The sequence below is a fragment of the Oncorhynchus masou genome, chromosome 14 (genome assembly GCF_036934945.1).
Source record: "Oncorhynchus masou masou isolate Uvic2021 chromosome 14, UVic_Omas_1.1, whole genome shotgun sequence".
In the NCBI taxonomy this organism is placed as follows: Eukaryota; Metazoa; Chordata; class Actinopteri; order Salmoniformes; family Salmonidae; genus Oncorhynchus; species Oncorhynchus masou.
The window spans coordinates 30,181,042-30,202,937 of record NC_088225.1 but is presented as its reverse complement, the minus strand read 5'-3'; the positions used below and the strand labels follow the sequence as shown (position 1 = coordinate 30,202,937).

General features: G+C 44.4%; 1 protein-coding gene across 1 annotated transcript; it reads left to right on the top strand.

Annotated features, from left to right (window-relative positions):
* The first annotated feature begins 346 nt into the window (after nucleotides 1-346).
* LOC135553865 (brain-specific angiogenesis inhibitor 1-associated protein 2-like) lies at nucleotides 347-21,872 on the top strand. Its single transcript, XM_064985793.1, has 10 exons — nucleotides 347-442; nucleotides 3,085-3,237; nucleotides 6,106-6,381; nucleotides 9,818-9,985; nucleotides 10,909-10,990; nucleotides 11,440-11,641; nucleotides 12,101-12,169; nucleotides 13,702-13,855; nucleotides 17,153-17,193; nucleotides 21,749-21,872. The coding sequence occupies exons 1-10, from the start codon at nucleotides 347-349 to the stop codon at nucleotides 21,783-21,785; spliced, it is 1,278 nt and encodes a 425-aa protein (XP_064841865.1). The 3' UTR covers nucleotides 21,786-21,872.
* The last annotated feature ends 24 nt before the right edge of the window (nucleotides 21,873-21,896 follow it).

The following is a 21,896-nucleotide window of genomic DNA, read 5'->3' as shown; positions in this document are numbered from 1 at the left end:
GGATACATGTAGCATGGGCCCATCACCTACACACAGTTCAGAAATGAACAGGCTGTAAGTATTAGTGGAGCTTCCTTGGTCTTGAATAATGAACTTGACTATTGAACTCCTACTCAATCATCAAGTTTGCCGATGATACAACAGTTGTAGGCCTGATTACTAACAATGACAGCCTACAAGGAGGAGGAGGTGAGGAGGAGGAGGAGGAGGAGGAGGTGAGGAGGAGGAGAGGAGGAGGAGGTGAGAGCCCTGGCGGAGTGGTGCCGGGAAAATAGCCTCTCCCTTTAATGTCAACAAAACAAAGGAGCTGATCGTTGACTTGCAGAGAGAACACACCCCCATCCACATGGATGGGGCTGCTGTGGAGAGGGGGAAGAGCTTCAACTTCCTCTGCTTGCACATCACTGACGATCTGAAATGGTCCACTCACACAGACAGTGTGGTGAAGAAGGCGCAATAGCACCTCTTCAACCTCTTCAACCTTCAACCTCAGTGTGGTGAAGAAATGTCACAGGAAGGCAGAGAAGATCATCATGGACCTCAGCCACCACCTGAGCCTGACCTCAGCCACCACCTGAGCCTGACGTCAGCCACCACCTGAGCCTGACCTCAGCCACCACCTGAGCCTGACCTCAGCCACCACCTGAGCCTGACCTCAGCCACCACCTGAGCCTGACGTCAGCCACCACCTGAGCCTGACCTCAGCCACCACCTGAGCCTGACGTCAGCCACCACCTGAGCCTGACCTCAGCCACCACCTGAACCAAACAGGCTGAAATGTCAGTCTTTTCAAACGTGCTGGTCCAGATACTGTCTTTTCTCTCTCTCGCTCTGCAGTATGTAGCGTGACTCATTCCACAGCAGTCTAACTTTTTCACGAAACAGAAATAACTAATGAAAAAGAGAATAAAACCATCTTCATCTTGTCAGACTTCTGTATTCCATTCTGTGCTGTAATGGTTCATTGAAATGGCTCCCATCACGACTACTGACTCGCTTTATTGCTCTACTCTGGATAGGGGGCACACACACACACACCACACACCACACACCACACACACACACACCAGACACCACACACACACACACACCACAGACACACACACACACAGACACCACACACAGACACCACACACACACAGACACACACACACACACACCACACACACACACACACACACACCACACACAGACACCACACACACACCACACACACACACATACATACACACAGAGAGAGAGAGAGAGAGGAATCTCTAGTCATGATCCTTCCATCTCAGGTTGTGTCTGTTCTGAGTTGTTATAAAGGATAGTTGGTGGGTTTATCCTAATGCACAAGCTATTTCATCCAACTAAAGTAGTTTTGATGTTGTTCAGTTTCATCTGTCTGGTTTTGTTGATTCCAATGCAATTGAAATTGCAATGTACAGGTGATCTGTTAGTCAGTGGGGAAACAGCGCCCAGCGCTGGTGAAGATGTGTGACTGCTCTGTCAACTCAACCAAACACAACCAAACAACCTAATGGAAGAAAACTGAACTCTCCTTTTTGTTGCAAAGGTTTTCCATTTGGAGTAAACATTTTCCATTACAAAACATTTTTTTCAACTGTTCGCTATGGTCTTCGTCTAATGAATACACCCCAGAGCTCAGTGTATAGTGGCACATTTCAAATCTAATCAGCCTCGTTCCTTTCAGTTCTAATCAACCAGTTCTAACAGCCTCGTTCCTTTCAGTTCAGTTCTAATCAGCCTCGATCCTTTCAGTTCTAAGTAGCCTCGTTCCTTTCAGTTCTAATCAGCCAGTTCTAATCAGGTTCCTTTCAGTTCTAAAGCCTCGATCCTTTCAGTTCTAAGTAGCCTCGTTCCTTTCAGTTTTCAGTTCTAAGTAGCCTCGTTCCTTTCAGTTCTAATCAGCCTCGTTCCTTTCAGTTCTCAGCCTCGTTCCTTTCAGTTCTAGTCAGCCTCGTTTTCAGTTCTAATCAGCCTCGTTCCTTTCAGTTCTAATCAGCCTCGTTCCTCTCAGTTTTCAGTTCCTCTCAGTTCTAATCAGCCTCGTTCCTTTCAGTTCTAATCAGCCTCGTTCCTTTCAGCTCTAATCAGCCTCGTTCCTTTCAGCTCTAATCAGCCCTTTCAGTTCTAATCAGTTCCTTTCAGCTCTAATCAGCCTCGTTCCTTTCAGTTCTAATCAGCCTCGTTCCTTTCAGTTCTAATCAGCCTCGTTCCTTTCAGTTCAGTTCCTTTCAGTTCTAATCAGCCTCGTTCCTTTCAGTTCTAATCAAGCTCTAATCAGCCTCGTTCCTTTCAGCTCTAATCAGCCTCGTTCCTTTCAGTTCTAATCAGCCTCGTTCCTTTCAGCTCTAATCAGTTCCTTTCAGCTCTAATCAGCCTCGTTCCTTTCAGCTCTAATCAGCCTCGACTGATGAAGCTACGGGAGAATAGGGTATTATGATTGAATATGATTGTTGTGAGATTTCTGTATTGTGTGTGGATCGAGAGTGAGAGAGCGGGCTCATTAGATACTGTCTGTCACTCACACTGTAGAGATATGATGCAAGTCAATAACAATGGCTGACTGGCTGGGAAGCTCCACTCTTGTGTGTGTCTGTGTGTCTGTGTGTTGGAACAGAGTCATATATCTGATCCCCAGTGTGTCGGAGATGAATAAACATTATCAACACACACAGGTGCACAATGGCTGTTTACAACACAGTTTACATGGACTTAGTGTTTTGTCCTAACATATACACTGTTTTAGGTTCATTATCTCATCTTGCCTCCTGTGTTTTTGTCCTGACAGTTTGTGAATACAGACATGAACTGACATTATTATGGACTACACACATACCTGACACTGTTAGGACGGAGCACAACACACAGACATGCCTGACACTGTTATTATGGAGTTCATTATCAACAACAGATATACCTGACACTGTTATTACGGAGTTCATTATCAACACACACAGGTGCACATTGGCTGTTTACAACACAGTTTACATGGACTCAGTGTTTTGTCCTAACATATAAAGGTGTATTTTGGAGGGCCACTGTCTCACCTCTTGTCTCCTGTGTTTTGTCCTGTAGTTTGTGGAGACCATCAGCAGTAAGCAGAGTGAACTGGACACCTTCATAGCAGAGGGCTACAAAACTGCTCTGTCTGAGGAGCGCAGGAGGTACTGTTTCCTGGTGGACAGACAGTGTGCTGTGGCCAAGAACAGCAGCGCCTACCACGGCAAGGTAAGGGTTAACACGACTGGCTCTGTGGGGTGGTGGTGTGTGTGGGGGGGAAGGGGGTTTGTTGTCCAGGTGGCAATGTAAAATGCATGGGTTTGGTATCTGTCTGTCTCAATGGTGTAATCAGTAATATTTTCCGCTGTTTATAATGGTCATATAACTGAATGATAAGCCTATACTTCTCTGTAATATTATGTATGTATGTATGTGTGTATATGTATATGTATGTATATATATATATATATATATTTATATATTATATATATATATATATATTTATATATTTATATATATTTATATTTATATATATGTTTTATATATATATTTATGTTTATATATATATTTATATATATGTTTATATATATATATTATATATATATATATTTATATATATATATATATTTATATATATATTTATATATATAGTATACATACACACACAGTGGGGCAAAAAAATATTCAGTCAGCCACCAATTGTGCAAATTCTCCCACTTAAAAAGATGAGAGGCCTGTAATTTTCATCATATGACAGACAAAAAGAGAAAAAAATCCAGAAAATCACATTGTAGGATTTTTAATGAATTTCTTTGCAAATTATGGTGGAAAATAAGTATTTGGTCACCTACAAACAAGCAAGGTTTCTGGCTCTCACAGACCTGTAACTTCTTCTTTAAGAGGCTCCTCTGTCCTCCACTCGTTACCTGTATTAATGGCACCTGTTTGAACTTGTTATCAGTATAAAAGACACCTGTCCACAACCTCAAACAGTCACACTCCAAGCTCCACTATGGCCAAGACCAAAGAGCTGTCAAAGGACACCAGAAACAAAATTGTAGACCTGCACCAGGCTGGGAAGACTGAATCTGCAATAGGTAAGCAGCTTGGTTTGAAGAAATCAACTGTGGGAGCAATTATTAGGAAATGGAAGACATACAAGACCACTGATAATCTCCCTCGATCTGGGGCTCCACGCAAGATCTCACCCCGTGGGGTCAAAATGATCACAAGAACGGTGAGCAAAAATCCCATTACCACACGGGGCCTAGTGAATAACCTGCAGAGAGCTGGGACCAAAGTAACAATGCTTACCATCAGTAACACACTACGCCGCTAGGGACTCAAATCCTGCAGTGCCAGACGTGTCCCCCTGCTTAAGCCAGTACATGTCCAGGCCCGTCTGAAGTTTGGTAGAGAGCATTTGGATGATCCAGAAGAAGATTTGGAGAATGTCATATGGTCAGATGAAACCAAAATAGAACGTTTTGGTAAAAACTCAACTCGTCGTGTTTGGAGGACAAAGAATGCTGATGTGCATCCAAAGAACACCATACCTACTGTGAAGCATGGGGGTGGAAAGATCATGCTTTGGGGCTGTTTTTCTGCAAAGGGACCAGGACGACTGAATGGGATGGGGCCATGTATCGTGAGATTTTGAGTGAAAACCTCCTTCCATCAGCAAGGGCATTGAAGATGAAACGTGGCTGGGTCTTTCAGCATGACAATGATCCCAAACCCACCACCCGGGCAACAAAGGAGTGGCTTCGTAAGAAGCATTTCAAGGTCCTGGAGTGGCCTAGCCAGTCTTTGGAGGCAGTTGAAAGTCCGTGTTGCCCAGCAACAGCCCCAAAACATCACTGCTCTAGAGTTGCACTATTTTAGACCAGGGCCCTATTTGATAGGTTACCATTTGGGACATAATATATGACAGGCTGTTAGGAGATGTTCTGGCTTCATGATAGATCCAGTTGATATAATATTCATAGTCTATTTCATTGCTGCATATGAATAATACCGTATTTCCTGAGAAACGTTGTGGAGAGGAGGATATGTAAAGGGGTTGTACAGGTGTGGGTGGATGGGTGGGTGTTAGTGCAGCTGTCTCCTGGGATTACTAAGGAGGGAGGGTTGGTGTGTGTGTGGTGTGTGTGTGTGTGTGTGTGTGTGTGTGTGTGTGTGTGGCGGACGGGGCGACAATTACGTACAAACACACACACTGCTGCTGACCGTTTCTAGAACATGGAGTCCAGTGGTTTAATCAGCACGGGGGTGTGTGTGTGGGAAGAGCTCAAAGGCTGTGCTGAAGAGTCCTCTCAGAGAGAGGGAAAAGAGAGAGATGCACAGAGAGAGAGCGACGGAGTGAGTAAGAGAGACTGGAGAGAGTGAGAGTACAGCTGCCGCAGCGAAGCATCTAGGTTGTGGTCTGAGTCACCTGGGACTCATTGGTGCAGCCTGGTTGGTTCTACACACACACACACACACACACACACACACACACACACACACACACAGGGACACACAGGGACACACAGGGAAGCTGCTCTGCTCTCTGGGATGAATGGGGCTGAATAGAGGCTGTCTCTTAAATGGCACCCTATTCCCTACATAGTGCACTAGTTTTGCCCAGAGCCCATACAAAGTAGGGTGGGAATAGAAAGCCATTTGGAACCCAGAGAGAGAGGGAATATAAGAGAGGAACAGAACAGGAATGTTGGAGGGAGAGTGAAAGTTACCATGAAAGATGACTGGAGATCTTCAAGGTGATGATGTGTGTTAGATCAGAAGAGCTTGGTGTGGCAGACGTTGTAGTCAAGACGACAAGGATCTAAAGAAGTGGATCTCTAAATCGTAGTTGTGTGTTATAGCTTCCATCTAGAGAAGTAGATCTCTAAATCTTAGTCATGTGTCATAGCTTCCATCTCTAGAGAAGTAGATCTCTAAATCATAGTCATGTGTCATAGCTTCCATCTAGAGAAGTAGATCTCTAAATCGTAGTTGTGTGTTATAGCTTCCATGTGTTACACTAATCAATGACTGTTATCTATAGCCTCATCTGGTGTGTGTTGACTTATTGATTGATCTCTATCTGTCCAGGGTAAAGACCTGCTGACCCAGAAGATCCCAGTATGGCAGCAGGCTTGTTCAGACCCCAACAAGCTACCAGAGCGGGCCATGCTCCTAGCCCAGCAGATGGGCTCCGGGTCCAGCACGGGCACCGCGTCCCTGACCATGGGGGGCTCCAGCCCCCTGAACACCTCCAAGTCTAACCTGTCCAACCTGGTCATCTCTGACCCCATCCCCGGGGCTCAGCCACTCCCTGTCCCCCCTGAACTGGCTGTCTTCATGGGTGGTGGGCTGGGGCACCAGGCGGTGAGTGGTGGGCTGGGGCACCTGGCGGTGAGTGGTGGGCTGGGGAACCAGGCGGTGAGTGTTGGGCTGGGGCACCAGGCGGTGAGTGGTGGGCTGGGGCACCAGGCGGTGAGTGTTGGGCTGGGGCACCAGGCGGTGAGTGTTGGGCTGGGGCACCAGGCGGTGAGTGTTGGGCTGGGGCACCAGGCGGTGAGTGGTGGGCTGGGGCACCAGGCGGTGAGTGGTGGGCTGGGGCACCAGGCGGTGAGTGGTGGGAGTGGTGGGCTGGGGCACCAGGCGGTGAGTGTTGGGCTGGGGCACCAGGCGGTGAGTGTTGGGCTGGGGCACCAGGCGGTGAGTGGTGGGCTGGGGCACCAGGCGGTGAGTGGTGGGCTGGGGCACCAGGCGGTGAGTGGTGGGCTGGGGCACCAGGCGGTGAGTGGTGGGCTGGGGCACCAGGCGGTGAGTGGTGGGCTGGGGCACCAGGCGGTGAGTGGTGGGCTGGGGCACCAGGCGGTGAGTGGTGGGCTGGGGCACCAGGCGGTGAGTGGTGGGCTGGGGCACCAGGCGGTGAGTGGTGGGCTGGGGCACCAGGCGGTGAGTGGTGGGCTGGGGCACCAGGCGGTGAGTGTTGGGCTGGGGCACCAGGCGGTGAGTGTTGGGCTGGGGCACCAGGCTGTGAGTCATTGGGCTGGGGCACCAGGCGGTGAGTTGGGCTTTTTATTAGTTGGGCTGGGGCACCAGGCGGTGAGTGGTGGGCTGGGGCACCAGGCGGTGAGTGTTGGGCTGGGGCACCAGTCGCTGAGTGGTGGGCTGGGGCACCAGGCGGTGAGTGGTGGGCTGGGGCACCAGGCGGTGAGTGGTGGGCTGGGGCACCAGGCGGTGAGTGGTGGGCTGGGGCACCAGAGTGGCTGGGGCACCAGGCGGTGAGTTTGGGTGGGGCAGCACAGGGGTGAGTGTTGGGCTGGGGCACCAGGCGGTGAGTGGTGGGCTGGGGCACCAGGCGGTGAGTGGTGGGCTGGGGCACAGGCAGAGTCTGGGCTGGGGCACCAGGCGGTGAGTGGTGGGGCTGGGGCACCAGGCGGTGAGTGGTGGGCTGGGGCACCAGGCGGTGAGTGGTGGGCTGGGGCACCAGGCGGTGAGTGGTGGGGCTGGGTGAACGAGCTGGTAATGTTGATGTCTGGGGAAGGTTTCTCTCACTCAGCTGTGAATCATTCAGCTGTGAATTGTATTGCTTTTTATTAGTTCCTACCAAAGCAGCAGCTCCTCTTCCTGGGGTTTATTATGGATCCCCATTAGTTGTCAGAGTGGTAAAGGTGTCAGAGCAGTTAAAGGTGTCAAATATATGAAGCATAGGGAAGCATACAATATCTTTGAAGACGACAGAACAGACTCTAACATAGGTGCCTATAGCTTAAATGGTTCAAGACTTAATGTTGGTGGTTTATTTTGTGCACATTTATATAGTTCCAGTTGATAACGATCTTGAAGTTAGGATAGCCTGAATGTTTTAAAGTTGGTCTTGTAGCTTATTTGGCCAAGGAGCAGGACCATTTTAAATACCTACCACTGTGTTACTGTGGTTCTCATTCAAACCCATGTAAATGTATGCTCATTTTAAATGCATTCAAACCCATGTAAATGTATGCTCATTTTAAATGCTTATATTTTGAAAAATATATAAACAGTATTACATCTGAATGCGTTCAATCTAAGTTGGGTCAGTGTGAACATCTCTGAACAAACGTTAGTTTGACATTGATCTCTTAAACGGTTTAAGAGCAGAGTCGAATCCAGATACGTCCCATTCAAGCCTAGGGAGCTTTTACTGCCATTTTTAAAATGGTTTCAGGAAGTATAAATGTTATCTGAATGCAATGAATCTAATTTGGGTCAGTTTGGAGTTGACAGTTTAAACGGGGAAAGAGGAGATGTATAGAAATGACATGTTTTACCATTCATGTCTATGGCCCGTTACCCCCCCCCCCCCCCCCCCCCATTTGAAATGCATTAGGAGCTCATTTAAATATTGTTATAGTTTAAAAGGTATAAATGCTACCCAAAATATATTTTCAAGCAACCCGAGTTGGGGCAGTCTGGAAGTTGATTTCGTTTGAACAGTTTAAGGGCTAATAATAATATGAGTATATAAGAAATGTAGAGAATACACACCTAATTACAACAAATGAATTGATGCTCTTAATTTAAGCGTGGATTTCAGGCGAGTGTGTCTGTGAATAAATTGTCTCTGCTTCCTGAGTAAACAGACTAAACCAGCCTGTAGCCAGAGACTTCTGGCCCTCGGTGGGGAAACTAAACGTCTCATTTACATATTACACTTTTAATGATGCAGCTTATTAATTAGGTATTACACTCGTTTTGTAAGATGAGAAGTGGAGGCTTTACATATGACCTATGAACAACACCTCTATCTGAATATTAATTCTCTAACTGGATCTTTGCCAAAAGATTTTATCCATCATTTCACTTTTTGAATAAACCAACAGGAAGTCAGTCAACAAACTGTTTAAATCGTCTCTATGCTCCATGGCAGAAGGTGAAGAATTGCAGGAAATTACCTCTAAAAGTTCTCTCTGCTGTCAAGAGGGGGCCGCTAAAATGTTTAGCTCACAAAGTTGCTGCATGTGTGGGCGCGGAGGTGTGGGCGCGGAGGTGGGCGTGGGTGCGGAGGTGGGCGCGGAGGTGGGTGGTGTGGGTACCCCCATCATATTTGATTTGGCCCCACCCCCATCATATTTGATTTGGCCCCACCCCTATCAAAGTAGCCTGTCCCTGTTCTAGACGAAACATTGAACACAAGACTGTATATGGATATACTGTAGCTTCTCCCACACACACTATAGATACCAGACCATATATGGATATACTGTAGCTTCTCCCACATACACTATAGATACCAGACCGTATATTGATATACTGTAGCTTCTCCTACACAACCTACACACACTATAGATACCAGACTGTATATGGATATACTGTAGCTTCTCCCACACACACTATAGATACCAGACTGTATATGGATATACTGTAGCTTCTCCCACACACACTATAGATACCAGACTGTATATGGATATACTGTAGCTTCTCCCACACACACTATAGATACCAGACTGTATATGGATATACTGTAGCTTCTCCCACACACACTATAGATACCAGACTGTATATGGATATACTGTAGCTTCTCCCACACACACTATAGATACCAGACTGTATATGGATATACTGTAGCTTCTCCTACACAACCTACACACACTATAGATACCAGACCATATGTACAGTATACTACTGTTGTTAATGTGTCATGTAGTGCACAATTCCCCAACTGGTGGCCCGTCAAATTTATCATGCGCTCAATCTTTTAAAAAAATCTAAATCTAGTTGATGATCCCTGCTGTAGTGCATGTTTCTGAATGTATATATTCCGTGTTTCCAGAGGCTGATGGGTTCAGATGGGATTTCCATGGTGAACGGTACGACAGGACTCCACGGAGAGGAAGAGTACTGGACAGAGGGGGGGGTGTCAGTCTCCCAGCTCCAAGGAAGACCCTCCTCCCCCCAGGCCCCTTCCCTACCCCAGGGACAGGCCCCCACCCAGAGACAGGTCAGCACAGAACACAGAATTACATAGATAGTATATATACTGGTAGTATATTGTACAATTGATATCCTCCAGGGATCCGTCTTAGTGTCTGCTAATGCTAAAATGTTATGTAAATGTGTGTCTGTTAATATTAGTGGATGCAGATGATTCTGTAACTGTTGTTTCTACACTGGGTCAAAACAAGCAATGTGATTGGTTGAGAAGCGTTCCATGTGTGATTGGTGATCGCTTAGGTCGCTTTGTTTTTGCCCATTCTAACGTTCAATTGAACAGTAACTGAATGCCTCGATGCCTGCCTGCCTGCTTTATAAAGCAAGCCACAGCTACGTGACTCACTGTCTGTAGGAGTGATCTATTTTCATGAACGGTGTAGTGTACCTAATAAACTGTCTACTGAGCATATATATATATATATATATATATATATATATATACACACACACACTTACTGTCTGGTAAGAGAACTATGTGTATATGTATATGTGTGTGTGTGTGTGTATATATATGCAGGTCAGTGAGATCCAATATATGTGAGTGTGTAATACAAGACCTCTGTTGGTAAGAGAACTTAAGTGTGTGATGTGTGTGTGATAACTGTATATATATCTATAAGATATATAACTATATATATATAATGTTATATATCTGTAAGAGAACTTAATGCTAACTGTATATATATGTGTATATATATGTGAATATAAGCTATACTACTGTCTGTGGTAGATCTATGTTTATATACTGTCTGGTAGTGTATAATAAATATAGTCTCTGGTAGATATATATATATATGTCTGGTGTATATATATCTATGTATATATATAATAACTGGTAGATAACTTAACACTCTCTCACACACACACTGTATGTAGATAATATACAGGTCATGTAGATAATATGCAGGTAATGCATGTATCTCTATGCAGGTCAGTGAGCACTACTCCAATACTCCTGCTGTATACTGTTACGTCCGCAGGCCCCAGCCTGCCAAGAACAAGACCTCTGTTGGTAAGAGAACTTAAGCTAACTCTGCTAGTCTCTGGTAGATAACTGTATACTGTTACTGTCTGGTAAGAGAACTTAAGCTAACTCTGCTAGTCTCTGGTAGATAACTGTTACGTTACTGTCTGGTAAGAGAACTTAAGCTAACTCTGCTAGTCTCTGGTAGATAACTGTTACGTTACTGTCTGGTAAGAGAACTTAAGCTAACTCTGCTAGTCTCTGGTAGATAACTGTATACTGTTACTGTCTGGTAAGAGAACCGTATACTGCCAACGTCACGAAAACAGGTTAATCTCCTCAAAGCAGATGGGAATAACAATGACGTTGTGAATCAGCTAGTCTTAGTAACTAAATTAGCAACTAACATAGCATCTTCCATAGTAAAAACTCTTCCAGGAGCCACATTGTGCTGTGTAGCGTGACACTGATGTCCCCCTTCTCCACCCCGGCCCCAGGTGAGACCCGTACCCTGCCCAGGTCTAGCTCCATGGCAGCGGGGCTGGAGAAGAACGGTCGTGCCCGTGTCCAGGCCATCTTCTCCCACGCGGCCGGAGACAACAGCACCCTGCTCAGCTTCTCTGAGGGAGACGTCATCACCCTGCTGGTCCCAGAGGCCCGTGACGGATGGCACTACGGGGAGAACGAGAAGAACAAGATGTAAGTGTCTGTCTGTCACAGAGACATGGAATGAAAGCTTGTGTGTCCAGTACTACATATCAATGGAGGCTGCTGAGGGGAGGACGGCTCATAATAATGTCTGAAACTAAATGGAATGGCATCAAACACATGGAAACCATGGAAACAATGGAAACAAAGGAAATAATGGAAACCATGGAAACCATGGAAACCATGTGTTTGATGCATTTGAAACCATTCCACTTACTCCGCTCCAGCCATTACCACGAGCCCGTCCTCCCCAATGAAGGTGTCCTGTGCTGCATATTAACCTGTTGACTGACATTCAGAACTGAGGATTTTGCGCAAGTCTTTGGTTAAACATCAATGCGTGATTTCCACAGAAGTCAGAGTTAACCGCAGATCTCAAGAGGATTCAGATCTAATGTAGTTTCCAGCATGCGTCTTCATCTGAACTCATCTTACCTGTTTCCCCCTCAGGCGTGGCTGGTTCCCCTTCTCTTACACACGTGTGCTGCCAGAGAGTGAGAAGGAGAAGCTCCAGGTGAAGTAAGTAGATAATATCCTAGCCAGTACTATACAGTTCAGGTGAAGTAAGTAGATAATATCCTAGCCAGTACTGCACCATTCAGGTGAAGTAAGTAGATAATATCCTAGCCAGTACTACACCGTTCAGGTGAAGTAAGTAGATAATATCCTAGCCAGTACTATACAGTTCAGGTGAAGTAAGTAGATAATATCCTAGCCAGTACTACACCATTCAGGTGAAGTAAGTATAATACACCAGTTCAGGTGAAGTAAGTAGATAATATCCTAGCCAGTACTATACAGTTCAGGTGAAGTAAGTAGATAATATCCTAGCCAGTACTACACAGTTCAGGTGAAGTAAGTAGATAATATCCTAGCCAGTACTATACAGTTCAGGTGAAGTAAGTAGATAATATCCTAGCCAGTACTACACAGTTCAGGTGAAGTAAGTAGATAATATCCTAGCCAGTACTATACAGTTCAGGTGAAGTAAGTAGATAATATCCTAGCCAGTACTACACCGTTCAGGTGAAGTAAGTAGATAATATCCTAGCCAGTACTACACCATTCAGGTGAAGTAAGTAGATAATATCCTAGCCAGTACTATACAGTTCAGGTGAAGTAAGTAGATAATATCCTAGCCAGTACTACACAGTTCAGGGTGAAGTAAGTAGATAATATCCTAGATAACACCATTCAGGTGAAGTAAGTAGCTAATATCCTAGCCAGTACTACACAGTTCAGGTGAAGTAAGTAGCTAATATCCTAGCCAGTACTATACAGTTCAGGTGAAGTAAGTAGATAATATCCTAGCCAGTTATACAGTTCAGGTGAAGTAAGTAGATAATATCCTAGCCAGTACTACACAGTTCAGGTGAAGTAAGTAGATAATATCCAGCCAGTATCCTAGCCAGTACTATCAGGTGAAGTAAGTAGATAATATCCAAGTACTCAGTTCATTGTAAGTAGATAATATCCTAGCCAGTACTAAAGTTCAGGTGAAGTAAGTAGATAATATCCTAGCCAGTACTACACATTCAGGTGAAGTAAGTAGATAATATCCTAGCCAGTACTACACCATTCAGGTGAAGTAAGTAGCATATCCTAGCCAGCTTGGAATGTTCAGGTGAAGTAAGTAGGGCCAGTACGATACAGTTCAGGTGAAGCTAGGGACGACACCATATGTAAAAGTAGTAGGCCCAGTTCAGCCGACTTGTAAGTCATTGTTTTATATATATATATATTTCACCTTTATTTAACCAGGACAAAGAACAAGTTCTCATTAAACCTGGGATAAATAGTTATACATACAACAACACAGAGTTACACATGGAATAAACTAAACATACAGTCAATAATACAGTAGAAAAATAAGTCTATATACAATGTGAGCAAGTGAGGTGAGAAAAGGGAGGTAATGGCAAAAAAAGGCCATGGTGGCGAAGTAAGTACAATATAGCAAGTAAAACACTGGAATGGTAGATGTGCAATGGAAGAATGTGCAAAGTAGTAAAAATTGATTTGATTGACTGAATGATTGCTGTCCCCTCCAGTCTGCACCATGGGAAGAGCAGCAGCACCGGGAACCTGCTGGAGAGCGACATGTCTCTGCCCATGCCCGACTACGGCCTGACTGCCCGCCTGCTGGCACAGAGCCTGGCACAGAGCAGACCCAGGCCCTACAGCATGGCAGGCTTTACCACACAGGTCAGTGTTTGTGAGCGAACACGCAGTCGGACAGATGCTGACACACAGATGGATAGACGATGACACACACCAGGCCACGGCCCTACACCATTTTCTCTACACAACTGAAACAGACAGCCATATACTTCTAAAGACACACAACAAACACAATCTCCCACTCAGAACACACCCTCTTCCCAGTAATCCACTGTGGTTGATTCAGTCTGGAGAGTAGAGGTGTCTGGTCTGATTGGCTATCTGGAGGACCAGACAGAATCTCCCACTCAGAACACACCATCTTCCCAGTAATCCACTGTGGTTGATTCAGTCTGGAGAGTAGAGGTGTCTGGTCTGATTGGCTATCTGGAGGACTCCAGTCAGTTTGCTCTGTTAACACTATGTACTGTAATGAGTAATACTGCAGGAGAACACAGGGATATAGAGTAGGAACGTGACTCTGGCGCCATCTGCTGGAGGTTCTCTATCAATAACTGCTTTTATACATGAGAGTTTCTGACAGTACATCTATAAAATAGACACTGTGTGAGTTATCATACACGACCATACTTGGAGCTCCCGAGTGGCGCAGCGGTCCGAGGCACTGCATCTCAGTGCTAGAGGCATCACTACAGATCCTGGTTCGATTCCAGACTATCACAACCAGCTGTGATTGGGAATCCCATAGGGTGGCGCACAATTTGGCCCAGCGTTGTTAGGGTTTGGCGCGGGGTAGGCCGTCATTGTAAATAAGAATTTGTTCTGAACTGACTTTCCTAGTTAAAATGAATAAAAAAATGTAAAATGAAAATACAGTTACGCACAGTAATTGATGTATCATTAGGCCATGCTAATGTTATCTTTGTAAGGTATTAACTATTAACGGATTTGTGAGATTTAGGAATGAACTGGAGTGTTCTAATGTAGGAATGAACTGTGTGTTAAGGAGTGTTCTAATGTAGGAATGAACTGTGTGTTAAGGAGCGTTCTAATGTAGGAATGAACTGTGTGTTAAGGAGTGTTCTAATGTAGGAATGAACTGTGTGTTAAGGAGTGTTCTAATGTAGGAATGAACTGTGTGTTAAGGAGTGTTCTAATGTAGGAATGAACTGTGTGTTAAGGAGTGTTCTAATGTAGGAATGAACTTTGTGTTAAGGAGCGTTCTAATGTAGGAATGAACTGTGTGTTAAGGAGTGTTCTAATGTAGGAATGAACTGTGTGTTAAGGAGCGTTCTAATGTAGGAATGAACTGTGTGTTAAGGAGCGTTCTAATGTAGGAATGAACTGTGTGTTAAGGAGTGTTCTAATGTAGGAATGAACTGTGTGTTAAGGAGCGTTCTAATGTAGGAATGAACTGTGTGTTAAGGAGTGTTCTAATGTAGGAATGAACTGTGTGTTAAGGAGCGTTCTAATGTAGGAATGAACTGTGTGTTAAGGAGTGTTCTAATGTAGGAATGAACTGTGTGTTAAGGAGTGTTCTAATGTAGGAATGAACTGTGTGTTAAGGAGTGTTCTAATGTAGGAATGAACTGTGTGTTAAGGAGTGTTCTAATGTAGGAATGAACTGTGTGTTAAGGAGCGTTCTAATGTAGGAATGAACTGTGTGTTAAAGGAATGCGTTCTAATGTAGGAATGAACTGTGTGTTAAGGAGTGTTCTAATGTAGGAATGAACTGTGTGTTAAGGAGCGTTCTAATGTAGGAATGAACTGTGTGTTAAGGAGTGTTCTAATGTAGGAATGAACTGTGTGTTAAGGAGCGTTCTAATGTAGGAATGAACTGTGTGTTAAGGAGTGTTCTAATGTAGGAATGAACTGTGTGTTAAGGAGTGTTCTAATGTAGGAATGAACTGTGTGTTAAGGAGTGTTCTAATGTAGGAATGAACTGTGTGTTAAGGAGTGTTCTAATGTAGGAATGAACTGTGTGTTAAGGAGCGTTCTAATGTAGGAATGAACTGTGTGTAAGGAGCGTTCTAAGGAGCGTTCTAATGTAGGAATGAACTGTGTGTTAAGGAGTGTTCTAATGTAGGAATGAACTGTGTGTTAAGGGAGTGTTCTAATGTAGGAATGAACTGTGTGTTAAGGAGCGTTCTAATGTAGGAATGAACTGTGTGTTAAGGAGTGTTCTAATGTAGGAATGAACTGTGTGTTAAGGAGTGTTCTAATGTAGGAATGAACTGTGTGTTAAGGAGTGTTCTAATGTAGGAATGAACTGTGTGTTAAGGAGTGTTCTAATGTAGGAATGAACTGTGTGTTAAGGAGCGTTCTAATGTAGGAATGAACTGTGTGTTAAGGAGTGTTCTAATGTAGGAATGAACTGTGTGTTAAGGAGTGTTCTAATGTAGGAATGAACTGTGTGTTAAGGAGCGTTCTAATGTAGGAATGAACTGTGTGTTAAGGAGTGTTCTAATGTAGGAATGAACTGTGTGTTAAGGAGTGTTCTAATGTAGGAATGAACTGTGTGTTAAGGAGTGTTCTAATGTAGGAATGAACTGTGTGTTAAGGAGTGTTCTAATGTAGGAATGAACTGTGTGTTAAGGAGTGTTCTAATGTAGGAATGAACTGTGTGTTAAGGAGCGTTCTAATGTAGGAATGAACTGTGTGTTAAGGAGTGTTCTAATGTAGGAATGAACTGTGTGTTAAGGAGTGTTCTAATGTAGGAATGAACTGTGTGTTAAGGAGTGTTCTAATGTAGGAATGAACTGTGTGTTAAGGAGTGTTCTAATGTAGGAATGAACTGTGTGTTAAGGAGTGTTCTAATGTAGGAATGAACTGTGTGTTAAGGAGTGTTCTAATGTAGGAATGAACTGTGTGTTAAGGAGTGTTCTAATGTAGGAATGAACTGTGTGTTAAGGAGTGTTCTAATGTAGGAATGAACTGTGTGTTAAGGAGTGTTCTAATGTAGGAATGAACTGTGTGTTAAGGAGTGTTCTAATGTAGGAATGAACTGTGTTAAGGAGTGTTCTAATGTAGGAATGAACTGTGTGTTGAGTGTTCTAATGTAGGAATGAACTGTGTGTTAAGGAGTGTTCTAATGTAGGAATGAACTGTGTGTTAAGGAGTGTTCTAATGTAGGAATGAACTGTGTGTTAAGGAGTGTTCTAATGTAGGAATGAACTGTGTGTTAAGGAGCGTTCTAATGTAGGAATGAACTGTGTGTTAAGGAGTGTTCTAATGTAGGAATGAACTGTGTGTTAAGGAGCGTTCTAATGTAGGAATGAACTGTGTGTTAAGGAGTGTTCTAATGTAGGAATGAACTGTGTGTTAAGGAGTGTTCTAATGTAGGAATGAACTGTGTCATGGTAATGCTCTTTTCCATTTCAGCCTGCCCTTGAGGACTATGACAGTCGCTTTGCTGCTGCAAGGTAAGAACCTTATTATCAACCTCCCTGAACCACTGACCTGGTAGCTACACTGAGTGGTATGAATGACTGATCACCATGTAGTATGAATGTGAACTACTGTACTGACCTGGTAGTTACACTGAGTGGTATGAATGACTGATCACCATGTAGTATGAATGTGAACTACACTGACCTGGTAGCTACACTGAGTGGTATGAATGACTGATCACCATGTAGTATGAATGTGAACTACTGTACTGACCTGGTAGTTACACTGAGTGGTATGAATGACTGATCACCATGTAGTATGAATGTGAACTACTGTACTGACCTGGTAGCTACACTGAGTGGTATGAATGACTGATCACCATGTAGTATGAATGTGAACTACTGGCGGGCCGGGCGCAGTGCACGCTAACCAAGGTTGCCAGGTGCACGGTGTTTCCTCTGACACATTGGTGCGGCTGGCTTCCGGGTTGGATGTGCGCTGTGTTAAGCAGTGCGGCTTGGTTGGGTTGTGTATCGGAGGACGCATGGCTCTCGACCTTCGTCTCTCCCGAGCCTGTATGGGAGTTGTAGCGATGAGACAAGATAGTAGCTACTAACAGTTGGATACCACGAAATTGGGGAGAAAAAGGGGGTAAAATTTAAAATGTAAAAAAATAAATGCACAGCACTGACTAGACTGGGATATGAGAGTAAAAATAAAACTACAATGAACAAAAATATAAGCGCAACATGAGTTACAGTTCATAAGGAAATCAGTCAATGGGAATAAGTTCATTAGGCCCTAATCTATGGATTTCACATGACTGGGAATACAGATATGCATCTGTTGGTCAGAGATACCTTAAAAAAACAGTAGGGAGTAGATCAGAAAGCCAGTCAGTATCTGGTGTGAACATCATTGACCCCATGCAGTGCGACATCACCTTCCCATAGAGTTGATCAGGCTGTTGATTGAGGCCTGTGGAATAGCTGTGCAAAGTTGCTGGATATTGGCGGGACCTGGAACACGCTGTCGTACACGTTGATCCAGAGCATCCCAAACATGCTCAATGGATGACATGTTTGGTGAGTGTGCAGGCCGTGAAAGAACTGGCACATTTTCAGCTTCCAGGAATTGTGTACAAATCCTTGCGACATGGGGCCGTACATTATCTTGCTGAAACATGAGGTGATGGCGGTGGATGAATGGAACAACAATCGGCCTCAGGATCTCGACATGGTATCTCTGTGCATTCAATTTGCCATCAATTCAAATGCAATTATGTTCGTTGTCCTTAGCTTATGCCTGCCCATACCATAACCCCTCCGCCACCATGGGGCACTCTGTTCACAACGTTGACATCAGCAAACCGCTCGCCAACACGACACCATGTCTGCCATCTGCCAGGTACAGTTGAAACCAGGACTCATCTGTGAAGAGCACACTTCTCCAGCGTGCCATTGGCCAGCGAAGTCTGTTACGATGCCTGTCAGGTCAAGGCCCTAATTAGGACTACAAGTATGCATATGAGCTTCCCCGAGACTGTTTCTGACAGTTTTTGCAGAAGTTCTTCGGTTGTGCAAAAGCCTCAGTTTCATCAGCTGTCTGGGTGGCTGGTCTCAGACGATCCCACAGGTGAAGAAGACGGATGTGGAGGTCCTGGGCTGGCGTGGTTACATGTGGTCTGTGGTTACACGTGGTCTGTGGTTACACGTGGTCTGTGGTTACACGTGGTCTGTGGTTACACGTGGTCTGTGGTTACACGTGGTTACACGTGGTCTGTGGTTACACGTGGTCTGTGGTTGTGAGGCCGGTTGGACGTACTGCCAAATACTCCATAATGACATTGTACGCGGCTTATGGTAGAGAAATGAACATGAAATTCTCTGGCAACAGCTCTTGTGGACATTCCTGCAGTCAGCATGCCAATTTCACACTCCCTCAAAACTTTTGGGACATCTCAATTTCACACTCCCTCAAAACTTTTGGGACAATTTCACACTCCTCAAAACTTTTGGGACATCTGTAGCATTGTGTTGTGTGACTGCACATTTTAGAGTGACCTTTTATTGTCAACAGCACAAGATGCACCTGTGTAATGATCATGCTGTTCAGTCAGCTTCTCGATATGCCACACCTGTCAGGTGGATGGATTATCCTGGCAAAAGAGAAATGCTCACTAACAGGGAGGTAAACAAATTTGTGCACAGAAATAAGCTGTTTTGTGCGCATAGAAAATTGGGGAAACTTCTATTTCGGCTCATGAAACATGGGACCAACACTTTACATGTTGAGTTTATATTTATGTTCAGTGTAGATCATTAAAGACCAATATTGCTTTGATGTGGAAGTTTAGCTGTTTAGTTTGAGTTCAAACTTGGAGACACTGCAGCTCTTCAGGCTTTGGATAAAAGTGTCTGCTAAATGGCATATATTATATAAGACCCGTCTTGATGTCCAGCTCTGAGAAGCTTTCATTTCTCCTCTTCTGGGGTCTTGCTTTTCCTCAGACTCCATAGCTGCTATATTGACTTGTGTCATTTAATGACAACAGCATTTCATATAACTAGTGTCTCGAAGGTTTATTCTCCAACTGTTTCTGAGTCAATGTTTATCTCTCAAACTGACTCTATCCCAAGTGGCACCCTATTCCCTACATAGTGCACTACTTTTAACCCCAGCCCAATGGCACCCTATTCCCTACATAGTGCACTACTTTTGACCAGAGCCTTATGGGCCCTTTTCAGAAGCAGTGCAGATAATTAGGAATAGGGTTTCATTTGGGACAGAGTTAGTTTCTGTAATCCAATCAGAAGTCAGATCCACTGCTCTGGGAGGAGGGGTTAACCTAGGTTCATCCGAAGAGATTGATGTATTTCTGTCTGTCTGACAATGGGGGAAGGTGTGTGTGTGTGCACACCATCGCGTGTGTGTGTTTACTTGTATGTATGTGTCTTGTGACATATCGAATGACATCATTCTGACCTCATGTTGACATCACTGCTTGGTGAGGCTGGAGCCTGATGAGCTCTGGTCTGGCGCTACAAGTGCTTCTACATAGAGTTTGATAGAGAGCTCTTTTTTGCATCTTTGTCATAGTGGTTTCAGACAGCATTGGTCGCACCATTGAGGGATCATTTTTAAAGGAAAACTACACCAAAAAGTGTGATTTTTCATTTGTTTCATTAGTACATTGTTGACGAGTACCAAAATGTTTTACTTGTCAGCAATCGCTTTTCAAACATATGTAACTTAAAAATAAATCATACCCATCATATGATGCTGTATTTTATGGGGATGATTTCAGTTTTTTTAAGTTGCATATCTTGCTGACATGAAAAACTTTTTGGGGACTATGTCAACAATGGACCAATGAAACAAATACCAAAAGATCGCTTTTTGGTGGAGTTTTCCTTAAAAGAAAAGAAGGCAATTTCCTTCTTTCTTCTATTGACAGTCGGTTAACAGACTGAAATGATCAACACTGCCACCTGTAGTCTGTTGTCTGAACAGGTATAAATCCATGGTTGGCTATTTACAACCACCTCCATTTAAGGATAACACTCAGTAGTATCATTGGCTGATCATTGGCTGATCCCTCCTGATGACCTGGATGGAATTATGTGATCCTTCCATAATCAATAGAAAGTCCCACCCAGTTGACTACTTCAAAATGGTGAATGTCCTCAATCGAGCTGTCCATGCTAAAACAGGCTTCGTTGCACTTGAGCTGTCTATCCAAGTCTATGGTTGTTTCACATACTCCTTTTGTTCCTGAATATCTGATTCTGGGTCAGATCTTGTATTTATAGACCCAACAGGCCCAGGGTGTCTCCACCCTAGAGGCACTGAACTCATCTTACACCAGAGCCCCACTGCCAACCAGATGACTTGGATTACCTCATCACAAATGGCCTCTAGGTTACTTGGGTTGAATTTGCATATTGTTCAAAAAGACAAGTGATTCTGTGAAACATTCAAATATCAATACATTCCATTTCTTTACCCTTCAGAAGTTAGTTTTGTGCTATCATCATTAATATTCAGATAGATATAGAGGCCTGGGTCGTGTTCATTGGGTTACCAAACGGAGGAAAACTGACAAACAAGTGGTACTAACCTGGACTTGTACAATAAGAAATGCAAATGTCTGTTGCAAAGCGTTTTGTGTGTCCTAATGAACATGACCCTGATGAAGGGAGTCCCATCTCGGTAACTATGGCAGCCAGGTGTGTTTTGGTGTGGGAGGTTTAGGTGGGAGGGAAGTACTTGCTACTCGTGTGTGTGTGTTTGAGATGGACGACACTGCAGTCTGACTGTGCAGAATCACTGATCTTCAACTAACTACTGATCACTACTCATTGTGTTATCAAGATGAGTGATTCTGTGCCTTGCCTTGTTCAAACTGATCCACTCAAAACACGCTGATGGTACAGCACCCCTCTCCTCCCTACACCGCTCCTCCCAAATCCACCCCTGCCTGCCCTCCTTGCCTTGCGGCTGTCTTGTCCCTCCATCTTCTCTCGGAGTGTGTCTCTTCTCTTCCCACCTGGCAAGCTTCCTTTCTCTTTGTTCCTTGTTCCACAGTTCTGATCCCGATGGCAAATTGATTTCGACAGTGTGAGAACAGACAGACAGAGACAGCTCCCTACCGGATAGCACAGGGGCCACCCCCTCTCTTCACCCCCCCCCCCCCCCCCTTTCAGTCTCTTCCCAACAATCTTACCACTTAGTC

Excerpts from the sequence above, each read along its gene's own strand:
- LOC135553865 (XM_064985793.1), top strand. The coding sequence starts at position 347 with ATGGATGGGGCTGCTGTGGAGAGGGGGAAGAGCTTCAACTTCCTCTGC. Across the intron at positions 3,238-6,105 it reads GCAGCGCCTACCACGGCAAG|GGTAAAGACCTGCTGACCCA; the intron begins GTAAGGGTTAAC and ends CTATCTGTCCAG. Across the intron at positions 17,194-21,748 it reads AGTCGCTTTGCTGCTGCAAG|TTCTGATCCCGATGGCAAAT; the intron begins GTAAGAACCTTA and ends CTTGTTCCACAG.